Source organism: Hyaena hyaena, unplaced genomic scaffold (assembly GCF_003009895.1).
Source record: "Hyaena hyaena isolate Hyena2069 unplaced genomic scaffold, ASM300989v1 scaffold_1415, whole genome shotgun sequence".
NCBI classification, from domain to species: domain Eukaryota; kingdom Metazoa; phylum Chordata; class Mammalia; order Carnivora; family Hyaenidae; genus Hyaena; species Hyaena hyaena.
In genome coordinates, this window is record NW_024082050.1 from 137,487 (window position 1) to 155,478 (window position 17,992).

General features: G+C 37.7%; 1 protein-coding gene across 1 annotated transcript in view; it reads right to left on the bottom strand.

Moving 5' to 3' along the window:
* The window catches only part of LOC120225452 (partitioning defective 3 homolog B-like), a 314,844-nt gene that overhangs the window by 126,846 nt on the left and 170,006 nt on the right, over nt 1-17,992 (bottom strand). The window contains exon 10 of the mRNA XM_039223648.1: nt 2,204-2,389. Within this exon, the coding sequence (XP_039079579.1) occupies nt 2,204-2,389 (186 nt within the window). The remainder of the gene's footprint in view (nt 1-2,203; nt 2,390-17,992) is intronic.

Consider the following 17,992-nt stretch of genomic DNA (forward strand, 5'->3'; position numbering starts at 1 on the left):
TTCCAAAATTCATTTCAGTTCCAATTTTACTGGGAATAGATTTTGCAAATAGAACTGTCATTAGGTATAAGAATAATAATATAAACCTGGTACCCACAAACATGACTGAGACTCATTCTTTAAACATAGCACATGTTTGTTGGCTTGACTAAGGATGACAAGCATGACACCAGATAACCCCATGGCAATGGGCCGCAATCTCTAGGAATATGGATGGAGGAGATGAAGGAGTCTTCACTGCAGTGTAATGTAGCACAGGATCTGAAGTCAGATGGACTGAGTTCAAATCTTAGTTTAACCAATTCCTGGGTATGTGACCATGGGAGAGGCACTAACCACTGCTGTTTCCCTATGATGGAATGACATGATAATAATCCAGTGTAAATATGAAGAATACATGAATCCAGCATGTATTAAGCACTAAGCGCAATGCATGTTAATTGCTGCCGTTGTTATTATTACTATTATTTTCTTTTTGCTCCTGGTTCTGCATATCTGAACCAGACTGGAGAGTTTGATAGATTGAATGACCCTAATTTTTCACCTTTCTATCTACTCCCATCTTTGCCACACCCTCCTTATGGTACCCCTTTGACCTTGGATTCACCCACATAACTGCTTTGATCAGAGGCGCATGTGTGCATCCGTGTGTGCATGTGGGTGAGTGGAGTAACGGTGTGCCAGATCAGTGCCCAGAAGTTCAAAGGCTTCACTCTTTGCTGCTGGCCTTCTGACTCCTCAGAGCACAAGACGAATATGCTCCCACTAGCCTGCTGGTCCAAGAACTGAATACAGGGGGCCCATTCAGACTTGTGACAGAGACACACCAGCCTGAATCAAAGCCCCTTTCGCTGTCCTGCAAGCTATGAGGGGCACAAATGGATGTATGTTGTTGATGTATGTTACTTATTGATGTGTGTTATTGAAATTTTGTCATTACTTATTGTGCAAAAAAAAAAAAAATTCTACTGATCCAAAGAGTATATTAAAAAGTTGTCTACCCACAATGAATTTCTTATTTCCCAAGGAAAACAGCATTAGTTCAGTGTCTAGATCTGAAACAAAAGTGGAATGAGAAATGAGAAAAGACAAATGCTTCACCAAAGCCAGGATTCTAGGACTTAATATGCTCGTGGAAACTTCACATAGATCTTCTTGGCTTTTGTTTAGGGAAGAACATGTTGTTGACATCAAGTTTATTTTTAAATGGCTAACACTTGCTGAAAGCTTATCGTAGGCACTGGGTTAGGCAATATGCATACAGTAACACTCTTGGTCCTCCAAAAAGCACCTGGAGGTAGGTTCTATTAGTTTTACTCTTTTTACAAATGAGGAAACTGAGGCATATTGAGACGGCATGGTATGAGCTGACGATGGTGGGGAGGATGGCTGGTGATAAGCACAAAATTTCCCCACTCTATAACCACTGCTTCAGTCACAGTGTGTGTTAGTTTATCTAATCCTTAGAACCCTTGAATTAGGTATTACCCATCATGCAACTCCAGAGATGAAGAAAGAGAGCACTGCAGGTCATGTTCATGGCCCACATCCTCACATGGCTAGCGGGGGTGTGTGAGCTGGAGGACATGGTGATGAAGCTGGCTTTGAACGCAGGCAATGCAGTTAACCATTACACGATATTAATAGCAATGATCACACCACTCACCCCAATGGGAAAAGGAAGAATCAAGTTCTTTCCTTTTTTTTTCTTTCTGGAAATCTAGAAGCTTTTCCAAGTTCAAAGGTAAACAATGCATTCCTGGCACCCTGACTTTCAAGAGTATATAATGTGATCAATGACCTTTAACTTATACTACACTCATTGTCAGGTTCCACTGAGCTTTCGTTCTTGCAAGAACAATTTCCTTATTTGCTGCCTACATGTTGACTTGATTTTAGTTGTATTTTTAGGTTCAACTCGGTCAAGTTACAAATTCAGAGGAAGCCTAACAGTGATAAAAGGAATGGGAGAAAGAATATTAATCATGGTGGCTTTAGAGAACAAAGTCCAGGGTATAAAACTAACTCCAGAGAGGATATGGACAGATGACTGTTGCCCAGATCTAGTCACACACATACTTGTTGCATCTGCAGGAGAAACTTATGGTCTCACATCTTCAGACACCCTCTCTATCCAGCTCCCAAACAAACAGCCACATCCCAGGCACCTTCACACGGATGCACAAACATCACTCCTACAGACCTTAAAAGCAGCGCCTCCGTGGATGATGGATTTGATAAAAATCCCCAAGTCTGTTCCAGTTTCTCGAGATTTGTTCCCTTTCAAGCTCACGCCAAGACCAGCAGAACCTGAATCATTCAGGGGGATCTCGAAGGTGAGTTGCTCAGTTGTTTCCGGGGAGAGGGCACAGCAGTCAGGCTCTCCTTTCTGTTGAAGTGCACAGAGAAAGGGCGAAGGGAAGAAAGTAGATTAGTGTTTACACATACATGGCAAGCACTGACGCAACAAGATGGCTGGTCTTATCTCTCTATAATGGGCCACCACCACCATGTCCTTGGGATTGAGAAACAGTTCTTGGGAGTCATATCTGCTGACTGTCAACAAAGAGGATCCTTTGGCAAGGTGGAGTCATGGCACTTGTAACACCCCATAAGTATTTGGAAATTCAGCAGAATATACTCATTAAAGAGGCTGGATATTACTTAGGGGATCTTAGGTACCAGGAAAGACCTTAGAGATCATTTGATCCCAATAACTTCATTTTACAGATGAAGAAACAGATCTCGGTGTAGAAACATGCTAAGATTTGAGGGAAATATTTGGCTTGTATAATTTAAAACACATCATTTAACATGGAAGCAGTGTTATTGATCAAGATTGTCAACTGGATACAGAGCACTGAAAAAATATTATCTTAAAGTTAGGGAACTGTGATTTATAATGAGTATCACTGAATTACATTTCACTTTGTCCAATTCATGCCTTTGGCTTGATTCTTTGGTTAGTATAACTCACTGGCAATCAGTTTTTGAACCTAAACAAAAAAGATAACACACAGCAAATATTTGTGTCCTCTTTGCCAAATGACACTTGGCCATGAGCTCAGCTGTTTGCAAAAAAAAAAAAAAAAAAAGTACAGATACATGGCTGTAACAGGCACACTTGGGGTTCAAGTGTCCAGGGAGAAGCATAAGGTTAATCATATTTGGCCCCTGATGCTTTCAAATGTACAGCAGTGAGAACAGAAAAGTACTGTCCACACAATAATCTCTGCAGGTGCCCCTCCTGTGTCCCTCCCCAGCTGGCAGAAACGTGAAACTGGGCCACAGTGTTTCACTAGAAAATTTGAAAATAAGATAGCCCTGGAAACCTTCAACTCATTCTAGGTCGGTAGTTCTTTCCTCTCTGTAATTATGTCTCAGAACTCTCCTCTTCAGGTCACTTTGAGGCACTCTTATGTAAAATTGCAGATTGGAAAAACTGCTGTGAATGTCTGAATGTCAGTCATCAAATAACAACTATAAAAACAGAAGTAGCAAAGAACCCATAATTAAAACAGGATGAAGAGGTTGATCATAGCCAGACCCACTGACCCAGTATTTTTAATTCCTATCCAAATAGAGAAAACCCATGTCTAACCTTAAAGAAATAGTTTCATTTAATTTCACTGTAAATTAATTTAGTTACAAAAATTTTGACAATAGATGGTTTCAAAGAAATTAAACTTTATTGCTTAATTTATTAAACCTCTTATGAGTTAGTTCTTTTAACTAACTCATTATACTATTATCTAAGAAACAAATCCCATTATTTGATTCCAATTAGCCACCTTTTTCTTTTCCATGGGAGTGTCATAGTTAAATACTAAATGTAAATTATTAGCCTTCATCTTTGTCTTCCAGAATGTCCTATTTAGAATCCATAACATTTGATAATCATTTATGTTTCCAGGTCTCTCTGGGGTTTGGTTAATTTCAGTCTAATAAAGTTCCACTGAATTAAAGTATAAATTAAAGAACAGCTGTTCTTCCTAAAAGTTTGTGAACACCATTGTAGAGAAAGACTAAAAGCTTCTCTAGCTTTTTTTCTTTTATATGTTTATTTATTTATTTTGAGAAAGAGAGAGAGCATGTGCATGGGAAAGAGCATGTACCAGGGGAGGAGCAGAGAGAGAAAAGAAGGGAGAAGAATCTCAAGCAGGTTCCATGCTCAGCACAGAGCCTGAGGTGGGGCTTGATCCCACGATCGTGGGATCAGGACCTGAGCTGAAATCAAGAGTAAGACACTCAACTGCCTGAGCCACCCAGGCATCCCAAGTCTGTAACTGGCTGTGATCAATTAATTGTAAACACCGTTACACTCAGACCAGCCATGGCTTTTTACCTACTCAAGACAAAATGACACAGGGTAGGTTTTGCTTGAGTAATACCTTCAAACCATTGAATTCTCTAATCAAATCCAATTTCTTTGCCAAGTGTGTTTAAGATTGACAATCACTATTTGTACTAACATCTTTCATTTATTACAGACGTGGTAAAACAAAATAGAAGCCAAGTTATATTATTTATGGCTATGTTTTCATTTTTGTATGTGTGTGTTACGTTATTTAAGTTTTTGTTTTAAATCCAGTTAGTTAACATATAGTGTTATATTTGCTCCAGGGGTACAATACAGTGATTCAACAATTCCATATAGTACCCTGTGCTCATCACAGCAAAGTACAACAAGTACACTCCTTAATCACCATCACTCATTTAACCCATCCCCACACCCACTTCCCCTCTGGTAACCATTAGTTTGTTCTCTACAGTTAAGAGTCTGTTTCTTGGTTTGTCCCTCTCTCTCTTTCTTTTTCCCTTTGCTCATTTGTTCTTTTCTTGAAATCCACATGAGTGAAATCATATGGCATTTGTCTTTCTGTGACTTATTTCACTTAGCATAATATGCTCTAGCTCTAGCCACGTCATCTCAAATGGCAAGATTTCACTCTTTTTGATGGTTGAGTAATATTCCACTGTATATGTACATACACCACACCTCCTTTATCCATTTATCAGTTGATGGACATTTGGGCTATTTCCATAGTTTGTCTATTATAGATAATGCTGCTATAAACATCAGGGTGTATGTATCCCTTTGAATTAGTATTTTTGTGTCTTTTGGATAACTACCTAGTAGTGCAATTGCTGGATCATAGGGTAGTACTATTTTTAACTTTTTTTTTTGGAATCTCCACTTTCTAGAGTGGCTGGACCCATCTGCATTTTCACCAATATGACAAGACGATTTGCCTTCTAAATCCCTGATACCTGACAGTCAGAAATTTAACAACAGAAACCAATCTGGTGGCTAACAATGGTTCCAAGTACTTTACACATGTTAATACACTTACTCTTCATCATAACCCTATGAGGATTATTATCATACCCATTTTACAGATTAGAGGACTGAAACGCACAGGGGATAAGTACTAGACTTAGAGTCCATCAGACTTGACAGTGTTGGAGCTATGTGAGGCTCAGTCAGCATTCCTGTGTCAGACTCTTCGCTGCTATGTATCAACCTCTGTGCACCCCTATGACTTGGGTTAGGTGCAAGAAACTCCAAGACAGATTCCCACAATGACAGTAAGACACCATGCAATTTTATATCCTCTACTCAACTATAGTTATGTTTTATATCTTTTTTATACTATATCAGGCTCAGGCCATAATTAGTGGACTCTAATAATAGCAAATTATTATTGATAGTCACTCAATGGTGAAGGAAGTCATTATAGTAGTTAGCATAGCCATTTCCTCTATTAGAAATAAATGTCCCTTTACCTAATGTACAAAAAAATCAATATGCTCAATGCCTTCCTCCAATAATCTTGGTTCAACTAGGAACTCTAAAAATTAAGCTAAAATCTTGCCAGACCACATTTTGTAGAAGGATGAAAAAACGTTGAAAGGCCTAACAAATGTCCCCAATGGAGGACCTTACTCATAGGAGAAGCCCAAAAGGTCCTCTCTTGCTTCCTTTCCTTCATGCTGTGCTGGGCGTATCCCTTGCTTTTACTACTCATAATTATCCAGAAGGGGTAAAAATCCAGATGCAAGCCTGGCATAATACAGGAAATCTTATTTATTAAATTCCGTTTTTTTTCCTTTTCATTATTACTTAGTCTTTGCTACTAGAGGCCATGCCCCTAGATACAAAGTCTGTGAGACTCTTAGATCCAGGCCATGATGGTTGCACACTTACCCCTAGTGTGTATGTGTAGGCCTCATGCCCTAGCACCCAGCCAGGATCAGTCTTTCAGGGTCCACAGCTAAAGCTTTCTCCATCACAGCACTACTGACATTTGGGGGTCTGATAACGCCTTGTTGTGGAGGGCTGTCCGATGCGTTCAAGGACAGTTAGCAGAATCCTTGACTACTACCCAAAAGATCCCAGGAGTACCTCTTTCCCCGGTTATGAAAACCCAAAGTGCCTTCAGACGTTGCCAAATGTCTCCTGGGCTCAAAATCACCTCCAGCTGAAAACCACTGTCCTGAATTAACAACTGCCAAGTACAGTTGAGTTTAAGGCAAGTAGGGTTCAGAAAGGTATTTGCAACTGCACTGTTGCCTGCTGGTATGCTCCCAACTACCATAAAGGAGTGGCAGTGTAAAGCCCTACAATTGACTAAGTTTTAGGCTCACAGGTTCATGACTGACCACTTAGTTGGTCATGGAATTCTGCACTTGGTTATGTCTCTGGTTATAAGTCAGCTAATTTTCCAGAGGCAGAAATACAATCTTTGGTGGATTAACAGAGTAGGAAAGTGACAGATATTGAATTTATTGGTACATATACAAAATGATGACTTTTATTAATATAACTCAGAAGATAAATTTCGCCTATTGAGTGGTGTTTGTTAGGTTGGTTCTGCTTATATATATGCTGTTTTGTACTTTTTCATTTATTAAAAATCATAGACTTCTATAAAATAGTATGAACATAAAGACTTCTATTCATGTGAGAATATAACATTAAGCATGATAGCTTACATGTGCAGTAATTTCAATTATATCACATACACACTATCTACATACTCACACACCTACCCATCTATTTCCTACCTGCCCCACAACCCCACCCCATCTATCTGCGGATGTGCATGTGTCTGCACAGGAAAAAAACAAACAAACCTGGTTATCTACTGTACTACAATATGGACTACTATTTCCCTCTATAATTGTCTATGTTTTCTAAAAACTTACCCATAATTATAAAAAGATAAATGATTTTAAAAGGAATTTATGAAGGCATAAGAACCATTTGCTGGATTACTGCATTGGCAACTAGAAAAATGTAAACACATCTCTATAATGACACACACACTCTTTTACACATACACACACATTTTCTAATACTATATATGCTATATACAGTATATATTACCCAATAACACTATATAATATGTGTATATGTATTCTATATATGTGTACATACATGCATGTGTGTATATGTGTACATGTGTGTAGTATATTTATAACCCCTCTTAGAGTCACCAATGACTTTCATTTACTAAATGTGATGGTCAACTATCACCTTTTATCTCTCTAGATCTGCAGGGGCATTAGGCCAAATTGATGAAGTCCTACATTTTGAGATACTTCCTTTTCTTATTCCTAGGCCATCACTCTCTTACTGTTCACCTGCCACTTCAGGGTCTACTCTTTTGCAATTCCCTTTGCCGATTCTTCCCATCTCACCAATCTATAAATACTACTCTCGCAGGAATCAATCATCTGACCTTTTCTTTCCCATCCTCACTTTTTCTAATGTTTATTTTTGAGAGAGAGGGGGAGACAGAGCACAAATGGGGGAGGAGCAGAGAGAGAGGCAGACACAGAATCTGAGGAAGGCTCCAGGCTCTGAGCTGTTGGCACAGAGCCGGATGTGGGGCTCGGACCATGAGATCATGACCTGAGCCGAAGTTGGACACTAAACTGACTGAGCCGCCCAGGCGCCATTCCCATCCTCACTTTTGAAGTTACTCCATCTAATTTCAAGGTTAGAAAAAATATCATTTACACACTCATGAGTCACAAATTCCTACCTCCACCTCTTTCCCCTAAACTAGATTCACATAACCAATTCTCTAGTAAGTAACTCTATTAGGATTTCTACCTTGAAATTATCATGTCCAAATAGATGATCCCTTAACCCTGGTCCTCCTGAACAAGTAAATGGCAATTGTATTCTTCCAGGTATTCAAGCAAGAGACCTCAGTGTCATTGCTGACTTCTTTTTATCTCACATTCTGGCTCCAACCTGTCAGCAGCTCCTATCAGCTCTACTTTAAAAACACACCCAGAATTTATCACTCTTAGCATCTGGGCCAGCACTGCTTCTCACTTGACACTCTCTGTACTAGCAGTGCCTCCTTTCTGCCTCCCTGCATTCGCTTTTCTCCTCTACAGCCTATTTCTCAACACAGGAGCCAGAGAGTTCCCATTAAAACAAATACTCAAAACCTTCTAGTGACTTCCCACCTTGTTCAGAGAAAATGCCAGTGTCTTACAAACCCTACATAAGAGCGCCCTGCCTCTTCTCTGCTCATCTCTCCTACTCCTTGTCCTATGCCTGCTGCATTGTCCTGCTTCTGTTCTTCACAACCTCATGCTTCTGCCCCAAGACCTTTGCGTCACCTCTTGTCTCGGCTTTGAATGCCCCTTCCCTAGAGTCCCGCAGACCTCCTTCTCTCACTTCCTTCAATTCTCTGTTCAAATGTCAATTTATCAGTGGAGGCTTCCCTGAGAATTCAGTTCCAAATCGTTTTACTGTCCTCTCAATACCACACTACCCATGTCTGCTATCCTGTTTTTTTCTCCATAGTACTTATTGCATATTGTATACTTGCTTGCTTATTTGTTTTTAATAAGGTCTCTTGAATGCAGGGACTTTTACTTTATTATGATTCTTTTTCCAGCAAGGTATTCCCAGTGCTTAAAACAGTGCCAGACTAAAAAAACTGGCACTCGATAACTATTTGTTGAATTGATACATTTATATATAGATAAACATAGATATAGATGTGTGTGTGTCCAACAGTATGTTCCTGGGTATATGTTTATGAACACATGTGTATCTGTACATATGTATTTGTGGGATTATATACAAATTGCTGGCATCACATTTGATTCTCACCATTGCAGACAGATTTCATTAATTTCAGTTAATCTTATTAATTTCAGTTAGCTTTCACATTAATGATAATTTACAATAAAAGTAATGCTTTTTATAAAGCATAAAGTATCACAGTTATAAGAAACCTTAAAAGTCACCTAATCCAATTTCCCTTTTCATATTATACTTCCTGTTCCTAGGAGAGATGATAACTTAGCTCAGCTTCAGCATCAATTCCTCAGTGAAGGCACCAAGGTGTGCCATTGCTACCAGTTGGTGATCAATATTGGACTATTCATAACTTTAAGTTGTAGTATGTGAATATTTTAAGCAAATACTGCAAGAAGCTATATTCATGGTACATTTCATCAAGTTTGGGACCAACTGTGATCTAGTACCCAAAGCTACATCATCTATCTTGCTACTTGCTTGCCTTTCCATCCAAGCATAAACATTCATGCACACACAAAAACAAAAGTTTCGTTAGACAATGCATCTTAATATTATCAATGTTATCTTAATTTGGTCACAATCCACTACATTAATTCCATAATCCAATACTAAAACATAGTTTTCAATTGGGAAAACACTGAAATTGTGTGTACACACACAAAAATTATTTTTATTAAATAAAAAATAGATAAAATTCAAAACCAAATGGTGAGTAAAATGTTAACTGTCTTATCTTTCCTAATTTTTATAAGCCATTTTAATGTTTTATCCTAACTACCTCTAATCTTAACTAATCCTTTAATCTCTTTTACACAAACTTTTTCAAGTTCTTATAGCTGTTGTTCTGTTATCAGCCTAATTATATATCTCTCTCTTTCTCCCTCCCACCCTGTTATGTCTTTTCCTATTTTTCCATTCCCTCACTTTGTTCTCTGTAATACTATCTCTACTCCCAAGCACAGTGAATAATATCCTGTAAGAGCTGGAATACAGAAATGGTCCATTCTCGCCTGAGTGACAAGAGTCACTCAGCAAATCATAGTGATCCAACCAAATTTTTATCAAGAATCTAGTATGTACTAAACACTGTAATATGAAATGGCCAGAATATAACTGGCAATAAGTTTATTCAACAACATGAAAGGGCCTCTCTGTTTTGTTGCCAGTATTATCTGGAGAGGAAATGTAGAACTTAAGAATAGGAAAGAGGGTCACTGGGTGGCTCAGTCAGTTAAGTGTCCAACTTCGGCTCAGGTTGTTATCTTGTGGTTTGTGGGTTTGGGTCCTGTGTCAGGCTCTGTGCTGACAGCTCAGAGCCCGAGGCCTCCTTCAGATTCTGTGTTTCCCTCTCTCTCTGCACCTCCCTCCCCACTCTCTCTTGAAAATGATTAAACATTTAAAAAATAAAAAAAAAAAATAGAAAAGACGACTCTATACAGTTGGACACTGTGATGTATACTAACCATTTTTATCCAACAAATATCAAAAGTAATTACTTGGTATGAGAAGAGGAAAGGGAGGCAGGGAGATGGATGACTTGCAAGGCATCTATATTATTAGCTTACGAGTATTCCAAATAGGGCCATCTCTGGAATCACAAATGTTCTTGTATTGCAAAGCAGTACTTGATTCACGCATGCAAGTGGTAATAACACAGCCTTCCAAAGAAGCCCCAGGGGAATCCACCAGTCTGCAGGGCTGGTGTTCAATTTCTCAGAAGCCCAGGTCAGACCGGAAAGCATCCATGCCGAACCTCTTATGGCCCTCATTTCATTATGCTGTACTCTTGGCTCAGCACAAGCAAGCTCTGGATGTCTTTGCCTCGCCTCCCAAATGTGTAATTAGTTTGTGTTGTGAGCGGCTTACTTTATGCAAGAGTTATGATTCACATGCAATCATTTTGTCAATTACCAAAACTCAAACAAAAGGTCTTTAAAGGAAGAAAATGAATAATTATTTTTATATAAAGAAAAGCCATACCTACCAATTCTGCTAAGATATTTTATAATAAGCTGAAGCACTGTTAACTTTTGCCCAAGTAAATTCTAAGGCATTTAAGGTGATGAAACTTTTCCTATAGCTAAATATATTTTCAGAACAATGAAAGGATAAGGCACCTGCATGACAATTTTCTGAAATTTTAAAGTTTTCTGAAAAAGTATGGGTAGCTATCACAAGCATGAAAGGCTTTTGGCCAACTGGATTACATAAAATTGTGAATGTGAATATTACCCTACAGTAGGGATTAGAGGCTCCTATCAACAGCTAGGAGGCATTCTATTTTAGATTGTGCTTTTCAGAGAGTAAAGAAAGAACTGTAAGAGATGGGCAGGCACATGCAAAGGTAAATGGTGATCCAAGGATGATCATTTTAATACATGGTAAAGGACTTTCCCCCCAACTGTTGCTAATATATAAATGAAATCAGCAGAAATCTTGGTTATTTATAAGTAGACATTATCTTTTAAAGTCTTTTGTCCTCCTGGTAATAGGGATGAATCACAAGAAGGACAGAGGTCATACTGTAGATAATTTAAAAATCTTCTGAATTATAACTACACTAGGTTGTTGACAAGTAACCCAAACAATGGGGGACACTTTTTTTTTAATTAAAAATTTTAATTCATTTTGAGAATATTTTTCTTAATTCATTTATTTTATTCATTTTGAAGGAGAGGAAGAGAGAATCCCAAGCAGGCTCTGTGCTGACAGCGCCAAGGCAGGGCTCGAACCCACAAACCGTGAGATCATGACCTGAGCCGAAATGAAGAGGCAGATGTTCAACTGACTAAGCCACCCAGGTGCCCCATTGGAGGAAACTTTTTAAATGTTTTTTTTTTTATTTATTTATTTTTTATTTATTTCCAGGAGAGAGAGACAGCGTGAGCAGGGGAGGGTCAGAGAGAGAGGGAGTCACAGACTGAAACAGGCTCCAGGCTCTGAGCTGTCAGTCAGCACAGAGCCCGACGCGGGGCCCGAACCCACGAACCGCGAGATCATGACCTAAGCGAAAGTCGGACGCTTAACCGACTAAGCCACCCAGGCGCCCCTGGAGGAAACTTTTTAAATATAGGCTTATTATAGGTAGCTCAATAATCAATATTTTAAGTATATGTCCTTATGTGGTTTCCTTAAGTAAATATTCATCCATTTTTAAATACCTGTTAACCATAGACCCAAATAAAGAAAATCCTATAAAATATTTTTAATTGAGACATGTTTTTTTCCTGTTTTTTTGATATCTATTCCCTGGAAAGGATGAAGAAAGAAACTACTGAAAGTAAGAGCTCATTTCTAACTGCACTTACAAAAAACAAAACAAACAAACAAACAAAAAGAAAACAATTTTATTTAAGTAAAGGATTAATCTAATACCAGGAAACAAATGTCAAAAAACATCCATTCTTTATTGTCTGTTCAATATAAAGATGCCTTAATGTAATATGAAGTCAGAGATTAAAACTTAAAAAAGTAAAGTAAGTCAAAGTTAAGATTCCTATAGCAATCCTTTGTTCCCACCTACTTACAGTATTACTTGAAAGATCAGCAAATTCAACAGTTTAGTAACACTGGCATTTTTTTATTTTTTTACTTTTCTGATAAAGACAAAGAAATGAATATAATATACTGCCTCATGAAGAGTACTGTAAATGAATATTTTACAATTCAGACAGCATCAATTTTTTTTTATAAAACTAGAATTTGTTTTGTTAATATGAAGAAGCAATTGGTCTTTCTTGTTTTGTATTTATTCTTCCCTGTTAAAAGTGAACCTGATTAAAATGTCTTAAATTTTTCACAAGCAGTAATTCACTGGTTAAAACACAAGAATACGTGCTTTTATAGGAGTATAAGATTCAAGAACAGACAATATGATTGTCCAAAACCTAATTTAAGTATATAAAATATATATTAAATTATATTTACGTATTAAATATTTTAATACTTTAAAAATCTAAAAAGGAAGCATAGTGGGCCTGATTCTTAGAGGAGCAGACCTATGTGAAAAGCTGGATTTCTAAGGGAAATAATTCCCATATCTTTGCCATCACAAATACACTGCCTGCATTTAATGGCGTTAAAAGATAACACAGCCATCCAGACAAAAGCAAAACATAAATAAAAATACACAGTGCCTCACGGAAGTGACCACACGGGTCATGGTGCCTGCTCCACCCATGGCCTGTCCACTGCTCAGGTGACAACTCACTGAATAGGTGGTGTCCTCTGGCTCTAAGACAGTCAGTGGATAGTGAGCGGGCTAATGCTTGGTGAGTAGGTCTGGCCCAAGGCCAATTCGGGAAGGTTTCAGAAACTGACTAAGCCAATCAAACAGGCTCCTTCTAAGACTTGGATCAATGTAAGGTGTAATAAACAGGGTCACAGTCATTGCATGTGAGGAAAAATACCTTGATAGTTTCTAATATTAAAAATTCTAGGAAAAAGATTTTTTTTAGGACTTCTTCACTGGTTTTCGGAGGTTAATACATATTCCCAAATTCACTCCATCATGGAACACATCTTTGCATCAAGCATATGGGAGGAAAAGTATTCCCTACCCTATACTTAAGACATGTTGCCTTAGAGAACACAGGAAATGTCAAGCTTTAAAGGAATGGAACAGAGAACAGAGAAGGCTCGAGAGAGAGAAATCTTATAGGTCGTGAACAATGCCCTAGAAATACCTCACAACCTCATGGATAAGCTTTCCAGTTCCATTACTTTTGTGTCACGCTTCTTGGGAGTATACATGCCATATGCCCCCAATTAGCATCAACAACAACAAACTGTCATAGAAGGAAGTCCAGGCTTCCAAAGATACAGAAAGAACAGGGAGCATATTCTAGAGTCCTTATTCCATAAAAGGGGAAAAATGAGATTTAGTTTCCTTATGGGAAATTAATTCATTTTTATTTTTGTTTTTTAGTTTTGGATGGAGATTTCTGCAGACAGTATAAAGACAGTGGATTACAGGTTGTTTTCACTGGGATTTTAGGAAATGCTATGGTCGCAGAATAAGATCTCAAGCCACTAGAGTAAAATTATAAAAATGTCTAACACCCACCATTCTGAGTATGTGTGTCATTCATTATTTAGGACACAATGACTCTTAGTAAAGATAATACAGAGGCAGAGGTTACGGATCTGTTACTCACATTTTCTCTAGAAGACCCAATAAATGTTCTTTTACTTACAGGCACAGAATTCTGAAGTGCAGAGAGTTCTGTTTATTAAAATAATGCTACCATGTAGTAGCAGTACTATCATAGCCTCAAGAAGGTGGTATTTTGTGGGGTCTGGAGGAGGGGGTAATTTGTTTGTTGGTTAGGGTTTTAAAAAATTCAAATAATGAAAACATAACCATTTTAGCCCTATCATTTTCTATGATGTTTGAGTTGGACCTAAGGAGACTCCAGCTAGAAACCGATCCCCTTTAGAATACTATTAATGATAAATAATCCTAAATTCCAAATAGAGATTGAGAAATCTCTGAGTGGGTAGCAACCATTTTAAATTCATAGTACATGTTTACTATTGTAATGAGAATGTTCTTACCATATATAACATGCCCTTTATATATGTAGATGAAGACGTGTAATTTGCATTTTATCTTAATTAAATCAATTATTCTATTAAAATTTATTTTCAGATAAAACTGATTTTAAAATAAGAAGTTATTTGTGTTCTGCAGAGTATGGAAATCCATCAAGATTAAAATGTGGATATATCTTCCCTGCTCCACTACTACAAGCAAACTGGGAGAGAAGAAACCTACCCAGAGTTAATTAATGGGGAAAAGTGTATCAGTCAGGTGCTGGCACAAAAATGTTGCATAACAAATCATAACCAAACTGGGATATAAACAATAAGACATTTATTTCTGGTTCACATATTTACAGGCTGACTGGGGTTTGGATGATCTAGACTGGGCTCAAGTAGTTTTGCCTTCACAGTGTACACGTCTGCTCCACGTATCTAGCATCTTCCTTAGACCACTGGATATCTAAAACATGTTTCTCTCATGTTGAAAGACAGGAATGCAAATATGAAAGTGTCATTAAAGATTTTGCTCACAAAACATCCGCTAACGTCTCATTGGCCAAATGAATTCACATGGCTAAGTCCACAGGCTATAGTTGGAAAAGAACTATCCACACACATATAATGAGACCATGACAAAAAGAAGGATATATAATGTTCATATTTGGAAGTTAACTGAGAATAATCCCCTCTCCCAACTGACTGATAGGAGATACCAAGGGTTATATTTCACAGGGCTTCTTTTAATCATATCTTTCCTTTCCTTTGGTATCACATTTTCTATTGGCACATATTCATCTGTTGTCATCCGAATGTTGGTGTTTTCCCCAAGTTCCTATGTTGAAATCCTAATCCCCAAGGTGATGGTATACGGAGGTAGGGCCTTTGGAAGGCAACTGTGTCATGGGGGTGGAAGCCTCATGAGTGGGATTAACTTTATAAAAGAGACCCCAAAGAGCTCTCTAGACATGTCCATCATATAAAGATACAACAAGAAGTCTGTGATCCAGAAGACATCCTTCACCTGATCATGTTGGCTCCCTGATCTTGGGCTTTGAGCCTCCAGAATTCTGAGAAACAAGTTTCCCTTGTGCATAAGCCACTTGACCTGTGGTATTGTTCTAGCAGCCCAAATGGACTAAGATACCATCCTAGAAACTGCACTTCAGAGTGGCTTCTATGTCTGTGAGATTTGCCCAAGGCAGAGGAAGCAGGTAGCCTAGATTTGGGAAGAGTCCACCTCTCACATCCCTGCATTGTTCCTGCCAGGTCCTAAAAGGGACTATTCAGGTGGCCCCAGAGTCCTAAATAAATGGCTTAGGCTACTGAGAATTGCCTTTCACTTTACATTCTTCTTCTTCAGTATTCATCTTCCAAATGATCCTCTCCCTTGCTGTTTTTATATATATGTGAAAGTGGGGCAAAGGTAAGGGAGCAATCTCTATGGCCTTAATTCCTGTAAAATCAGTGTGTAATTACAAGAAGTTTAAAAGTTCAGCACACTTCCAATCAGTATTTCCCTAGCTGCAAGTTGAGCAGGACTTCTTTCTTCCCTGAACTAATGGATCTTCATTTTCCAACAAAGTCAAGTATGCATCAAAGACTAAACAAAGGCGATCTCACTTCAGTTCATGCCTAAGGATTTTTTTTGAATTAATCCATCACAGCTCCATTTTACTTGCTGATACATGAAAATGGAAGCTCATCTAAGTATAGTGAGTAAATGAATTGCTGAGTGAAATGCTCTTGGACAAGCATTTTCTTCATAGTACAGGCCTACAATTTTTATGATAATGAAATCAAGCATAAGAATATAATTTTATTGGGGTGACTGTGTAGCTCAGTTAAGCATCTGACTTTGACTCAGGTCATGATCTCATAGTCTGTGGGTTCAAGCCCCATGTTGGGCTCTGTGCTGACAGCTCAGAGCCTGAAGCCTGCTTCGGATTCTGTGTCTCCCTCTCTTTCTGCCCCTCCCCAACTAGCTCTCTGTCTCTTTCTCTTTCAAAAAATAAAGACATAAAAAAAGAAAAATTATTTTACATGTATGTGTGTGTCTGTATTTATATATGTATATATATCATATATATATATCATATATACATATACACATATATATATACATATACATATACATATATACATATATATTCACCACAAAAGAAATTTTACAGTGAACGTATACTGGTATAGAAGACCCTTTACTTAATACCTCCAAACACCCTTTGTGTCTCAGCATATAAGTCACCTATTCCCTCCCTGATTTTATCAGTGAGAAAACAATTTGCCCTCCTCTGAACTCCACTTTACTTTCTTTTTTTTTTTTTTTTTTTTTTTTTTTTTTTTTTTTTTTTTTTTTTTTTACATCCACTTTTTTTTCTTTTCCCCATTGTTGTGATGCTCATCACTTTTTCTATTCTTACAATTATTTCCGGCATGTATGTCTTAACTCTGCTCCACTGTTGTGATCTCACCAAAGCAGGAATTCTTTTTAATTCAACTCTCAACTCAGTTTAGCATCCGGTACAATGCATACATATAAAAAATATTTGTAACAGGATGACTTCATAAGTTATTTTGTTGATACTTCTCTGCTACAATGCCCTTCTTGAAATAATGGCATTAAAAACCCAGAACCAAAAAAAAAAAAAAAAAAAAAAAAAAAAAAAAAAAAAAAAAAAAAAAAAAAAAAAGTGACAGTTATGTCTTGCATCTTATCTATAAAATCATATTTCTAACATTTCTAGCCCGAAGCTTCTAGCATGTTTGTTAGATGGAGCTAAAATTAACTAAATGTTACAAAGAACTTCTTTTATTTAGATGGGTTTCTCTGGACCCAAAACTCATTCTTTTTTCTCCTCCCACTTTGACACCTACTGGCAAACTCCTACTAACCCATCAAAGCACATCTCAATTGTCACCTGCTCTTTGTGGCTGTGCCCTCATCTAGGTCTCCTTAGGACTCTACACATAATAATCAGAACATAGTGATTTATTATTATATAAATTGTTAAGCACCTCAAGCACAACAAGGGCCTTTCCACTCATATTTATACCACCAGCACCCATCCCAGTGCATTTCTGGGAACAAGTCCATGGTAAGTATTACTTAACAGGCACTGCTGATAAGTGCTGGATCAGCTAATTCTTCCCTTGTAGTTTAGTATGGACCACGGATCATTAATATTATAAAATATTAAAAAAACTATTAATGAAGTTCTAATACCTAAGACCACTATCACCATTATAATCATCATCAAATGGAATTTTGGAATATTAGGTAGTGCATTTAGGACTTGTACAGCAACAGATTCCCCCTTCCTTAGTTTTCCATAATGCTAAGCTTAATCATGACCTGTTTGCACACTGATGTCTATG